At 38.3% G+C, this 15,156-nt stretch overlaps 1 protein-coding gene across 1 annotated transcript in view; it reads right to left on the reverse strand.

Moving 5' to 3' along the window:
* Positions 1-15,156, reverse strand: part of inpp4b (inositol polyphosphate-4-phosphatase type II B) — a 199,620-nt gene that overhangs the window by 40,761 nt on the left and 143,703 nt on the right. The window contains exons 11-12 of the mRNA XM_007561971.2: positions 12,791-12,899; positions 1,850-2,033 (exon numbers count right to left, since the gene is read on the reverse strand). Coding sequence (XP_007562033.1) covers positions 1,850-2,033; positions 12,791-12,899 — 293 coding nt within the window. The remainder of the gene's footprint in view (positions 1-1,849; positions 2,034-12,790; positions 12,900-15,156) is intronic.

A 15,156-nucleotide genomic window follows, 5' to 3' on the forward strand; every position in this document is an offset into this window, starting at 1 on the left:
AGTTACTTCTCAGTGTAACGCTGGTAAAAACGTTGCTAAAGGTTTAATAAAAGAGCAATGCTGAGATGACTTCCTCAAAGTGGAGTTTCAAACAGAGCAGGAGATTTTAAAGAGACAGAGGCTCAATTTCAAAGCAGTATAATATGAAGTCAAATTCCTTTCAAGTCACATTTGATATACAGAGCAACTGAAGGTAACACGGTTGAGTTGATTATGCTATAAAATGATGCAGAAAAACACCGCCCCTTTAAGCGAAGCACATAATTAAGTTCAAAGCAATTTTCATTTTCATCCCACTCAACATAAATAGAAACCTTTATGACATTTATGAGACTCCTTTCACAAGAACATGGTGGAACCTTTACACTTGTTGTTGATTCATGGACTTTACAAGAAACAAGTAAAAACTGGAAGCTTTGAATTTCTCTCCATCAACTCGCAGAGAAAGATTTAATTAAAATGAATCGGTTATATATTTGACCACCTAACAGGAAACAAAAACCCGTGTTTGTGGTTCATTAAAACATTCCAGATTTTACATGTTTACAAAGCTGCACCACTCAAAGCCTCTGCACACTGTTTCAGGCATGTGTCTGCATAAAAATGTTTGTGTGCTGCTCCTTCATCATGGACTTTGGGATTTGAAGAGAGAAAGAGAGAAAGAGAGATGTCATCATCAGCTTTCTGACAAACACACAAACCCGTTCACACTCCCACCTCCCGCTGCTTCACACACAAACACCGACAAACCCAGCTTGAGATTTTAATCAGCGCGCGGCCCTCCTTGTGCTGACCAGGCCAGGGGCTTGCTCGGCCAGCGTATGCGTGTCTAATCAAGGATGAGAGGAAGCGGTGACAGAGCGAATGTACCAATTAAGGAGGCTGATTGGGCTCTGTTCCACTGTGGCACAAACAATCTCTCCCACTACAGATTGCAATCTGACAGCACCAGATGTAATTCATTAATTATACTGATAAAAATGCTCTAGCTCCATAAACCACCATACCGCACATGCATATGTTTTGTTTTTTCTTTTTTTTGAGGGGGGAGATCATCTATTGAACTGAAACATTAAAAATCGTTTGTGGAAAATTTTACATTTTTGAGTATCTTATTTTAAAAAAAAAAAAAAATACTGTTGGCAGAAAAGTGCAGCTTGTGTGAAATCACCATTAAAATTTTTTAAATTGTGTTTTTAGCTCACATTGTGGGGATTTTATCCATAAGCTATGAATTTCATAGGAATTTCTCAATTCAGGTTTGTTCTTCCAAGACTGTGGAAATGGCATTTATTCACTTTTTGGTTGCATTCAGTCTGAGGGCTTTGGATTGGGTTTGTGTTACTCCAGATATGGACAGAGTTGTCTGAGAAAATTTGGGAAGTTTAATGAGAAATCATAGATTAAAAAAAAATTCATTTCAATATCATCCATTGGCAAAATACATTGCAGTAGCCAAACTTTCCAGGAGTCAGTGCTGTCCTACAAATTCCCAACTTGTTCTTTTACCTAAGATTTCTATTAAACAGGAACTAAAATAATTATTCATGGAAACCTTTACATTTGTCTTCTTTTCAACACAAACTGCTGGTAGAAAAGTGTAGCTTGTATAAAATCCCTTTGTGGGCCTCCAGTGAAACGGCTTGCACCAACATAATCCACAGTCGACATTTAAACACCACCATTAAAATGAATGTTTACAGATTTTAAAAAAGAGGCATGAATGCAAATGAATTTTGACAAACTTAATCTCAAGAGTTTGTCTGTTGCTGTGGATTGAGACGGAGAGCAATGAAGAGGCAGCTGAGACGCAGGTGAAGGAAGATGGGAGATTTAGCTGCTGGCTCACCTTGTCGGAAAGGCTCTTGAGTGCATCCTTGAGTCCAGAGGAGGAGTGTTCAAGGGCGGCCTGGAGGAGCTGGTCAGCCAAGCTCGTGATGAGGGGCTGGAGGAGACTCACGGTGCTGAGCACCTCCTGGGCTTTGGCTGTGTGCTGAGGGGAGTAGTAGATACACTGGTAGGCAGTGCTAAAGCTGAGATACAAGAGAAAAAAAAAAAGCACAAAAAATTAATATTTGAACAGTCAAACTACAGCTGCATGGCTATACACTGAAAAAAACATGAACTTTGGAAAGATATATGAGATTAGCCCAATTTTTAAATTAAGGCTGCTGTGATGTAAGATTTAAAGTCATGAGAAATTAGGACACCCCATTAAATATGTATTTCTTTATTAGGAAGAGCTCATATGTTGACGTCTAATGATTTAGCAGCACTTAAAGAACAAAAGTTAGCCTTCTGCCACTTAATAAGTAAAAGCTTTTCAGCTGAGGAAAAACTAAAGACACACTGCTGCTAACAGGCTAAAATAACTAATAATTTTCTTTGGTTATAGTGTTCTATAGTTAGTTCTTATTTGATATTGTGAAATAGGTGCTATTTTTGCAATAAGTGGGAAGCTGTGCATTATTTGCATATTAATAATAAATACCAGTAATAATAACAACAAGCTTAAGTGAGGCACTTAATTTTGCCATCTGCCAGTCTGATATTTTTCTAAAGACAGTTTCTCCCACTCCACACTCTTTAGCTGTGACATGGCTTTTCTTTATATTATCATTATTTCCAGCCTGTTTCAACCCGGCAGCATCACAGTGGGATCAGTATCTGGGTTTTGACTCCATTTCCCAATGCTCAACCAGTGTTTGATGGATTAACTGGTATGTTTTGGATAACCGTCATATCGCAGTGTTCAGTTAAGTTCAGCTTTATTTATTTAGTTTTATTTTTCACCCTTCAGATCCTTCTGATACATGATATATTCATGGTGGATTCTACGGTGGTAAGTTAGGCAGATCCTGCGGCAACATATCATCCCAAACCACAACACTTTTAGAGAATAGTCTGTTTCTGGTTTTACAGGGATCCACTTTCATACTAAAATTAGCATGAGCCTGCTGAAGGTCCTATGATCACAATTTCGGGTTTTTGGAGATCAGGAATGTTGGTAGTTGTTTTGAATGTCCCCATTTGCTAGACTGTTTTGCAGACAGTGGAAAGAATGATTTAAAATTGCTTTGAGTTCTCCCTTAATCCCTTTTGTCTCTTGGAAAAATACAATTACAGTGTCGTAATTATTTAACTTTACATTTCTTGCTCCTATGTTGGCTTGCAACACGCAGTGAGCACTCAAAACTTGTAAAAACATTTAAATATTTCCTCCATTCCAAGTGAGACAAATGAAGGAACAGAATAATTTGTCATGCAAGAGATTTTCTTTTTTCAACAATTATTCAGGCCGACTTTTCTCTGAGTTTTTCTATTTCTCTTCCAGGCATGACTGTGGTTAGAAGATGTCTGTAGGTGAAAGAAATGCACAGTAGAGCTGTGAAATTACACAGTAAATTGCTTTGAGTTTCACATTTGGTTGTGCTACGGTTCAAAGCAGCTCAAAACAAAACCAAAAACGTATTACTCCAAACACCAATTTTAACATTAACACTAGAAATACTATTTGCATACAAGTTCAAGATATAAAAATATCAAGGTTACCCTTTGTAGACAACACAAACTCTTATCAGTAAAAGGGATATATAATGTCTATATATACACTCATAGTGTTTAAGTGCTAGAATCGCCACTTATAAACTCATTTGCTGAGAAATAGGGGTCTTTGTTCTTGAACTAAAAATGTAGGTTGTTGAGCAGAAGGACCAGGTTGAATCAGGAACAGTAGTTATATGTGTGAGAGGAATTAAATCAGAGAGAAGTGGAAAACATTTTACAGGATGAGCAGAGGATATCTGCAACCAAGCAGGTGTGAATAAGAATTTGGAGTCAAAGGTCAGCATCTGAGAATGAAAATACAGAATTTTACTTTTAAACTGACATTTAAGGTTTCCAATACCTAAAAGAAATCAATTCACCCATATTGATTTATTTGAGTTTATTCCATCCAATAGGTAGCAGATTTAGCTCAAATCAAATCCTACACTACAATTCAATACAATAATAATGAAACTCAAAATTTCATTACCAATAACATAAATATCTTCACTTAAATGTGAAAGCCATAATTTAATTCTGCATTTTTTTTAAAAAGTTTTTGTTTCACAAACCAAACTGTGATATGTTAGATTTGCAGTCAGACATTTGTCCAGAATCAGTGAGTATTCTGCATGACAGGAGTCAGTGTTTATCCATGAAACAGAGAGTAATCCAGTCATAAGATTCGAAGCATAAACAAATGATATCTGGAGCTGCTCAGTGTGTTGGACTCATGTAAACGTCACAGCAAAGTTTTTTTTTCTGGATGCATTTTATCATCAGTTTAGAGGAACAGCTTCACAGCCTAAACTGTCAAAGTTGGACCTGCAGTCCAATGCCAGCTCATTTGCATTCTATAAATAACGAATCCCTTTCCAGGCTAATCAAACATCCTCCTCTGCTCACGTTCCTGTGGCTTTCAATGAGTTTTCTCTTACTTCTTTTTGTCTGATGTGATGTAGAGCGGTGCAGCCATTTGTAACCTCGCCCCCAGGCTCGGCTAAAGTCAACTCCTCCAGGCTTTATGTAGGTCAGAACCCAGAGTCAGATCTAAACCTGGATCCTAAAGTTGGAGCTAAACATTTTGCATGTGAATCTGCCTTTTGAGGAACAGCCTTACCGTGTGCGTTGATATGCATCAAAATTTTCAAGGTCAAAGTGAATGTTGGCCATGAAATACGTCTTCGGTAAGCTAATTTTAAAATTCTGGCCTTGTCGTTTTGCCTAATGAGGCCCCTGGAGAACGACCACCCAGAAAGTTGAAGGTAATCAAAGCAATTATTGAGTGAAAGTAAAACATGGTGCGGTCACTGACACAGAAGACCATCTTTTCTACAAGACCACTTCTAATTTACCCATACCTTAAAGCGATTGATTTCCACCAAAGACACCTTCAAAAATGTAAAGAACAGTAAAATCCATTTTACTTTGCTTCATCCCTTGTGTGTTTACACTGATAAAAGACCATAAACGATCTTCCACAGGAGAAAAAAAGCTTCAAAAAGAAGCAAAGGAGAGAGCAGTTGCTGTACTCCGATTCAATAACAGCACTGTTGATTCATAAGTACAAATCCAATCCCATTAGGAAACATATGCAGACGGTAATGAATGCGAGAACCTGCCACCTGATGCTAAAAGGACAGAATTGATCCCTTCCAAGGCTGGCTTTGGCAGGGAAATTTAATTGCCTCATCAGGGTTGTTGTAAGTCCAAACAGGTCAACAAAGATTGCAAAGTGAGCGAAGGCAAAACAGCATAAATCTGTGAATGCAAATTTGATAAGAGGCCAGGGGGGTTGCACATTTCATTTGAAGCCCTGGGTATGTTTCCATCTCCAGCATATTTAAAGGCTTCTGTTCTGTGTGTCACGTTTTTAAACACCGTGCCAAGACAGAAAGCTGCAATATAATCCAGATACAATAACCCTGCAGTAATTATTGCTTATGTAAGAGGTAAATATTTATGTTTTATTGAAGATGTGACAGAGAGACGATTGGACTGCTGAGAAATATTAGATCCTGGTACCGCCGAGCTAAGAGGGAGGACAATTTTCCAAGAAAACAATATTGATGCTTGCTTGACTCGTCTTAATGTTAAATGATCACCTTTATTTGTTAGTTGTTACAAAAATGAAAATGACATTGAAATTATTCAAAGATTAGAAACAAGAGATGTTTTTGTTTCATTTTTATTTACTCCTGCCTCTGTTCACAATGACTTTGGAAATGTTAACGTAATTAGACTTTGTAACATGAATACAAATCATTTATCTAGTCAACAACTTGTCTGGTTGCTACATGAACGAGACCTCAAAGAGTTATTAGTTTAGATTTTTAATAAAAACCTCTAGAGACTCAAATTTGTGACCGATCTGTCATGATTTGTATTGACAAAGGAACCAAACAGAAGCAGGAGGCAGACACAGCCATGTAGAGAACATGTTGTAGAGAATCCAACATCAGCGGCACTGAAGGATGTGCTACCTCACACAAACTCGAGGCCCGGGGGCCAAATCCAGCCCGCCATAGTTTCTGATGTGGCCCTCCAGACTCCAGAGGAAAGCAGAACCATCAAGGTAACAGCAGTTTGCTTAAATATTATTTTATCAAACAAATCAAAGCTATTTTTGATCTCTTTACTGCTAAATTACATCAATCAGTACCTCCAGTTTTTCAAAATAAACAGTTCATGTTAATTCATAATTGTGAGTTTATCAAAAATTTTCTTCAAAAACTGAGAAAAATATAGGGCTCCCACCTGCAGGGGGCAGTATTTGTCATTTCTACTACACTGCTGCCCCAACCTGACTTGATATCAAATTACTGTCTAATTGATGTGAAGAGAGAAAAAAAAGTCACATTTAACGTCATACATAAGTGCAAATATTGCAAAATTGCAAATATTTCTGAAGTACGTAGCAAAATCTGTAATTTCAATGAAAATCACAAAAGCAAGGACTGTCATGAATTGTGGTTTGTGTGAGGTGGTGAGGAATGAACGCAGAGACCCAGGTCGTGAAGGAAATGATGATGATTTAATGATGAAAAGCTCTAAGCAGTCCAACACAGGCGGCACAGCAGAGAGTTTAGCGCACAGCTAATTACCGGTAGCAACTGATAGCGGAGGACTGAAAACGAGAGCTGACGCTAACCAGGACTTAACAGTTCGACTGGAGAGCAGAACGTGAGACACAACAACTGACTTCCTACGTACACGACGAGGATCCGACAAGAGACAGAGACAACAGGTGGGACTAAATACACTGGGAGGGTAATCAAAGAAACGAGACACAGCTGGGATCTAACAGGGAAGGCAGAGACTCAGGGGAACAGACTAATAAACACAGAAGAACTTCAAAATAAATACACAAAAATGACAAGGACGTAATCACTGTGGAAAATATGTTCAATATTTTTTCATTTTAAGAAAAAATTTTACAGTTTTTTGTGGGTTTTACATTCTTGCACAATTGACCCTTTTAGAACATCCTGATATGAATGTAATCCCAGTATCTTGATTATATTAACTGGAAAATATGTGCTTATTAACTCAGTGTAGTTAAGGAGACGATCTCTAGGAATCCATCACTCCTTTTCATAATTGATGACATCTTCTGGCTTTCCAAAGGTCTTTATGGTTTCCTGTTTGTTCATTTAAAAAAGCTCCAACATCCTTTACAGCTTCAAAAACAACATTAGAAAAATAAACGAGTGTAGAACGACACTTCATCAGTTTAACTTCAGTGCAGGAGGCAGTTGGTACAGATTAAACTGGGGAAACTGGCCCCTCCAAAGTGGATTTCATCCTCAGTTTAACCACACTGATCAGTAGGTTTGTCTAGAAATAGTACTAAGAGAGAGCAAAGCACTGGGCCCAGTGGCCTAATTAAGCAAGTATACATGGCACATGGTTAATTAATAGTGGAGAGGAAATTAATGAAAAGCCAGCAGCCTCCTGCTGATAGCTAGCAGGAATTAAAATGCAGCTACGTCAGCAGAATTCCCTGCAACCTTTTACATGACGGTCAAAGTCTTCTCTGCCATTTTTTTTAATAGCTCACTTTAATCAGGGTTTATATATATACCAGCCCACTTCCAGGAGGTAAAAACACACGGCTACCTTCAGATGCAACCCCAAGGATCTGATCTCCGTCCAAATCAGTCTAACTGTCAACCCTCGTTAGTTCCTGAATCTCTGATCTCATCGCCATCCGTTAGAAAAAAAGCCAAAGCTGTCCTCAATGATGCAGAAAAAGACAAACCATGATCTGTGACCAGAGAAGCCTCAGGGCTTCTGCCAGCTACCTTCTCCTTCAGTCGCCGGCGCCTGGATGTGGTTGACTCAAGAGCAGGCCATGAACTACAAGCTGCTGTCCATCAACTTGAGGTCCCAGCCGCTGCCAACGGCCTGGCCCTTTTTTCCTCACAGACAGAGAATCCTGGGAGAAAGTTATTTTGTTGGACAACATGCTGCTCGTCACACTAAATCTGAAATCAGCCCCAGGAGACTGTGTTAAGTTAGGGCTGTGTGGTTTCGACCACTCTCCTTGCCCCAGAAATGCGACATCTGGCTTTGCTGCTTGACACAGATGCCTGGCGAACCAACAAAGCCTCCTTCCTCTCTATCTGTAAAGGAGGACACATTTCAAACAGAAATGTCCTACAGATGACCTACTGCACATCTTAAGTAGATGTGCAGCAAGTCCAGGTTGAAAAAACAATAATTTTCCTAAAATACATCTTTAAGAAAATCTATTGGATCATAGGTAGGGTTGCAAACCAATAATCAACTAATGGTTAATTGTTGATTAATGGTTTGTAAGATTCAAATTAGTTCCAACAGATTAACTAATAACGTCTGATTAGACGGGTCTTTTTTAAACTGTGGCCCTGGACCATGGCACTCAATGCAAACGTCCATTTATTTGATGTGACGTGAACTCAAAGTGCAATTTCTACACTTAGCTTACCAAAGGATTGTGTTTAAAAATAATAATGGATAAATGACTTAAGCCCAAGTCACTCAAGAAAAGCTGAAGAAAAAGCTGGTGGAAAGAAAACAACGTCGGGAAAACTTATATGATCAGAAGAATTGATGTCTGCAGGAATAATTCTCAGTTTCTCAGGGTGGGTTGCAGAACTTTTAATTCTATAACATTATTACATCCCCAACATCTAAAATAAAATAATAATTTATGTCTGAGTGTTTGCTAAATGGGTTAAGTTTGCTCAGCGTGAAAAAAGTTTGGGAAACACTAGCTAAGCCCTTTCAATATCGTAGTGCTGCTGCCATCCAGCAGAGGGCGTCGCTGGTCCTCCTTAATCAGAGCTGGATACAGAATTAAAGATGGCGGGTGGATCCCAGAACAGCAGGAAACAGAAATGGTCCAACAGTCCAGTGTGGGTTGAAAAAGGCATTTTGTCCAGTTCTGAATAGAAATATGAACATTCAAAAAGCTCCTGAAGTTCCACCTTAATGGCTCTCGTTGGTGGAGAAGCGTTAAGCTTTCAGCCAAAACTAATTACTGATGTTCTAGGAAGATGATAAAATTCTGCGCTCCTCCTCACTGACAGAACTTTGTATGAACGTCTCTGTTCGTGGAGGATTTAGTGTTTCACATATTTTACTTTCATCTCTTATTTTTTGATTCAGCAACACAATAGTTTGCTGCTTTGTTAAATTTTCTAAATATGTCTAAGTTCAGTAATGTGAGAAAACCACAATCAGTAAGTATTCAACACAGCTGCACAAAATACTGTAAATGTATTGTGCTATTTTTCTAAAACAAAAATCAGCATATTATGAAAGCTTTAGCCTTTCATGAGCCTTACATATGAAGATAAAGGCTTTAAGTTTCAATCTGCAGCAATGTTTGAATCTTTTATTTTGAAATAAGATAGGAAGTATCATTTGATGTCATTTGAGATGGCAAGTTGGGAAGTGACAGCTGATTATTAAGGATTTTTCATCCGGTTTATCTGAAACACACTTACCTGCCCCAATATTAAGCTAGAAATGGTTTGTGCGGTTGAATTTTGAGTAAAACTGTCTTCATTGTCGGCCTGCAGCAGGGCAAGGAGAGCGCAGCTATTAGATCATCATTCATTATTCTGTGGAGGATCTTACTGGAAAACTGAGACCATCTCTGAGAATCCTAAAGTTTATAGTTTGATTAAGGAAGAAAAAGATAAAAATCCTCTTGCATTTCAAACAAGCATTTAGGGAGTAATGCATGCACTGAAGAAAGATAAAAAGAAAAATGTGCAGTTTTTCTTTTTAAAATTGAGGAATACAGCGGTCAGAGGTGGAACATATTACACTCTCGTTCTATTGCCAAGTTTGGCCGGCGCAGGTTGTTAATGGCTCCAGAAAGATCCCATTGTCCCCTCTTCTCCTGTCCACAGAACAAAGATGAATGGCTCTTTTATTACCATCCTGGTAACACATCTGTGCTCAGGTTTTCCTTTTTTCCAGTCCCTTCCCATCTTCTATTTCATGATTTAATATCATATCGAACAGCCGAGTCTCACATCTCACCAATTGTTCATTTTTTAATCAAACATAATTAGAAAAGAGTGTATCTTCAAAACGAGGGGGTAGGCTGGGTGAAGTTTAATTATCCTGGAAATGTATATTTTTGGTAAAGCAGGCTCAACTTGTGCTGAATCTTCAGGGAATCTCAGATGGAAATCTCCAGACCGCTCTGCAGTGACACACAGAGTGGTTTCTTTAAAATGTAGAGCCTGGGTCCACTCCTGTTTCTGACCACATTCCAGGTCAAACATGAACTGCACATTGCACGGCGCAGGTCGCAGCCAGTTAGCCAAGTGGAAAATTGGAAAATTTGAGCTACAGTGAGTCATTAGCTAAATCAAATACGAAACAAAAAGCCCCATCTCCCTGGGAAGTTACCTCTGAAGCCTAATCTCTTACGCAAAGTAAATGATTTCACTTCAGTGGTTTCTCAGAAATATGCTAACCTTATCACTGTTCATGCAGGCAGACAGAACTGGCCATCTTCAGCAAATTCACTTCTTTATTTTTTAATCTGCAAAAGCCCCAAACTATTTTCCCATCAGTTTTTTCCATTTCATGCCCACACTTCACCCCTCTTCATCTTTTCTTTCCCACTCGTTCTGGTGCTGCAAACTCTGTAACTAATTAGGTCTGGCATGGTCTGTAATGACTTTGCACTCTATGGGGAGCAATGATGGAGAGAAAAAAAAATCACCTTTTGCTTCTTTAGGCATCAGTCAAGTGGCCACATACTGACATGCAGCTCCAACCTCCAACCTCTGAACAAATAAAGCAAAAATCTGCAGCATCTCACTGATCTGAGGTTTCGCAGCGCAGGCCAGGCTACACAAGAGAGCAATTTCACTCATAACACTGTTACTACAAAAATGGCCTCATAACAGTCTTTGTGAAGCTGTCAGTGTTGCTCTCAGAGGGAATAAGAAAAAAACAAAACATTCAGCTCTCAGTCGTTTGCTGACAGCAATGATCTGACAACGAAAAATCTTTTTTTTCTGTTTTGGTCAGTGAACGAATCGTTAAGTAGCCGTTTTCCATACGGCATCATCCACATTTATTGACAGATCTGGTGGAGATGTGTTTATATTTTTAAAATAAATTCAGCTTTTACTGCAGCAGCAAAATATCATATTAGAAAATAGAGAAAAACAAGATAAATAATTAAAAAATCAACAAAGACACTGGTGCCATAGTTATTGGGTACGGCAGAGTGTTAGGGTCATTGTAGGTTACAGACAAAAAAAGAATGTTTCCAATTCCACAAAAATCTCCTGTATTTACAAGAAAAAATAAAACTAAAAAAAGTTCATGCAGGATTCACTCGACCCTCCTGGGATCTGTGCAGAAAGATTACATTTGTCAGAAAAAACACAAAGTTTGGAAGCTCTACGGTTTAAGTGGTAACTTGAAGAGATGAGTATCTGGATGTTTCCTTCAGTGAGTCGGGACTCCTTTTCCAGCATCACTACAGCATCAACCTGGTTCAGGCAAAGATGTTGAACTTTAGCCCATCTTCACAGCCACTGAAACGTTTTCACCACATTCAGACAGCTGGATCAATGCCAACAGCCTTTTACTTTTCAATCAAGTCAAATACAAATCATAGCAGAAAGTTATTTTACTGCAGAGCTCAAACAGACAAAGCTACGGTGTAACGTAAGCTCCGTTCTGATCATGAATCACTAATGATCTGAAAGAAAGTAGTTAGAATAAAATGAATTCATGATTTAACAATCCAGCTGTCAATGGATTTATTCCTCACTAATATTGGGCTTGACATTTGAAGTGGAAAAAAAAAAGAAATCGGTGATACCTCATGCTTTTATGTTTTATCAGCACTTATTTTTACTTTCAGTGCCGAAGGTCCGAATTGAACTTGGAAAGAAATCTTTAGTTTTCTGCTCTGTCTTCTTGGAACCAGTCGAAGAAAATCCATGAATCTAAAAGTCTCTCTAAATGTTTTTACGGTTCTTCTTACTGACTTTGAGAAGGAATCATCTGTGCGTAAATGTTTTAACTGGGGAATCTTTTAATTTATTTATTTATGACAGTAACTTTTTTCTGATTTGTTGTGGATGTGCTGTAACCTCTGAGTGCCGCTGCCAGTTTTGGCCAGGATTCTTTTACAAAATAGATTTTTAATCTTAAAAGGAAGAAACGTGAAACAAAAATTGTATGGATTGCTTGAAGAAAACGTGTCAAAATCTGTCTTGCTGAATAAGTAGCTGTTACTGTGAACTTCTGTCATGTTTCTCCAATAATTACAACACAATTTCTCTTCATGAACTCATTTTTTTCTGGCAACCAGCAGTGAGTCCATGCTGTCCGCTGACCTTCATGATCTGTGGCTCTTCGATGAGAAGCTAACACGGTTGATAAAGCTGAAAAATGCTTGCCTGGGAAAAGAGCAGGTGGAGGGACATTCTAACTCTCCAAACCTTTTCCATCAAGCCTGTTGCCTCCGGTCAAATTAACCTGTCAAATCCTGCAGAGCTCAAGTCTAATTTCAACAAGAATTGGAGCTAAGTTACTGGCTCAGACCTCACAAATCAAGTCCATGGGGCAGAAACAAATTTCCTGTCGGTTTTAATTAAGAAGTTAAAATCTAGTTCTTAATAAAAACCTTTTTCATCAGAATGCTGCTTCAATTAATTCACCCACACTTTCCTTAAATACATCCCTCCTTAAGGGAAATGTTTGTTTTTTTTACCTCTTCTTCTCTGCTTCATATCTGCTCAGGAGACGCTGCAGGCCTCCACACTTAAAGCCCTGGAAGTGGGCTGCTGGAGCACCGACAGTGATAATGTCATACAAAGCATCTGGAAAGAGGGAAAAAATATATTTTAGTTCGCTGAATTTAAAATATGGAGACAGATAACTAAAATGCAGGAGGCTCCTGAGGGGCTTGAAAGAAAAAAAATCATGAATATAGCAGAGAAAATTTCAAATCTAAAGTCAAATTGAATTAAAATTATGAAGAAACACAATTTTAACAGTTTATAACACATCATAAACATATTTTATTACAACACAACACAGTCGGCACAAGCAGGAAGAATATGATTGAATATGAATCAGTTTTTCACAGTAAATATATTTCTAATGAGTCGGTTCAGATGGCTTTTACAGCAAATACAGATTACAGACAAAATGATTCCCATATTCAAAGAAACCAACACAAACCGCTAAATTAACTAAAGTCCTGTGTAATAAAACAGACTGGAGCAGGAAACATCTATTAAAACTCTTATTACATTTTATTTAAGCAAAAAAGCCTAAAATGGCTTTTCAGTGTTGTGGAATACGTTGCTCAGGTGTGAGACACAAGTCTTCAAAACTTGAGGCTTATTTGCACTTTGACCTTCATTGCTTTACATTTTAGTGGAGTTATTATTTTCTTTATCTGAAACAAACTTTGGGTCATGCTGAAAACGCCACCCTCGTTTTATCCTCGTCTTCTTATCAACATTACATTTCTCAAACCTCAACAAGGTTTTGTTTTTCTTCACCAGTGGAGTTTAGTGCTGTGAGCATTCAGAAAGGCCATTGCAGAGGAGTGGATGACTCCTCTATCAGGTCCAGCTTTTACTGGACCTGGACTGATCTTCTGGACTATCATGACAAGGTGGACTAATGTTTCGAGTTGCACCTGCTCATGGCTGGTTGATAATGAAATGATTTATATATATACACACACATACGTCTCATTTAGGACTAAATCAACTTGTTTCAGCTCAACTTGACATTCTTTTCATGTATCACTTTCCTACTTTCCAAATTGAAGTCAAAAAAGGTAAGAAACAGCATGAATATAACCTTCTGAATAGCATAACTTCACTCTCTCAGAAAGAGAACAAAGGTAAGAGAAATAAAGGTATGGCATTATGGCATTATTACAGGACTGGACCTGTATCTCATATATTACCCTCTCTCTCCTACATATTCACAGCTTGGTTTTGAGGTCGATTGGTCCCATGTTAGACCAGAAGGACAGCCAATGTCACAGTGCTTCACTCCAATTTGCACATCAGCCTCAAAATTAAATAAACACTTCACAGACAGCCAGGCAGGAACAAAGGTGCTTAGAGCAGGTCTTGTTTTGAATGACTAATGACTGAAGCTGACAATTAAAATCAGAAAAAGCCCATGGTGTGTGTGCATGTGTGTGTGTGTTTATTTGTTTTTTGGTCATGAATTCAATTTACAAGGACCTCCATTAAGGTTAAAGCAAACTTAAAAAACAGATTAAGAGTGAGAGGCAGGAAATGCTTTGCTTCAATTGAATCCTGCTGGGATTTTCTGTCATATACTTGGTAGAACATGACTGATATATAGTTGTTATTCAGCACTGTGTGGACGTTTTAATCCCCTCCATTCCCTGTCTCATTGTTCTTTATATTTTAATCCAAAGAGGCACCGTCTCTCCTAATCTTTGGACTTTGTTGGGCTTATAAACTCATTTTCTGCCCGGTCCCTGACCATACCTGTATTTTGATCATTGTGCATCTAAGATGTATGGAAATGAACAAATGGAGGATAAAAGATTCAGCATGAGAACTATTCAATATCATATAGCAGCAGATTAATAGTTTCTGATAGTTATGTATGGGGAAGAAATACAGCATTGAAGCCGATCATCTACTCTTTGCCCAATTTTCAGCAAACGGCTCTTTGGTGGTAAAATCCAACTTTCTGTGTGTCAAACTGTTATGTTCAGCATTTTAACAGATTCAAGCATAAAATGGGATTTAATCATGTTTTTGTGACAAGCTGCTGATAAACTCCCACAGATAGTTACTGATTAGACCTAAATGACTCAGATCTGGAAGTGGTAATGTGATGGACTAGAAAAAGTAAAAACTCCCAGAGTCTGAGTCTGGGGCTGGATGTGGGAGTTTTTACTGGTTTGGGATTGCTGCTCTTGAATCAATCCAGTGATTGATTAAAGTTAGGAACTGAACTGAAAGACACCAAAAACCAAGTATTTATTGTTGTGGTTTCTGGTGCAGTATCCAAGAGAAAACTACAAGTCACTTCAGCAAGATAAGGAAGCTTGTTTTAAGTAAAAAACTCCTT

This window comes from Poecilia formosa, unplaced genomic scaffold (genome assembly GCF_000485575.1).
Source record: "Poecilia formosa unplaced genomic scaffold, Poecilia_formosa-5.1.2 Scaffold132, whole genome shotgun sequence".
In the NCBI taxonomy this organism is placed as follows: domain Eukaryota; kingdom Metazoa; phylum Chordata; class Actinopteri; order Cyprinodontiformes; family Poeciliidae; genus Poecilia; species Poecilia formosa.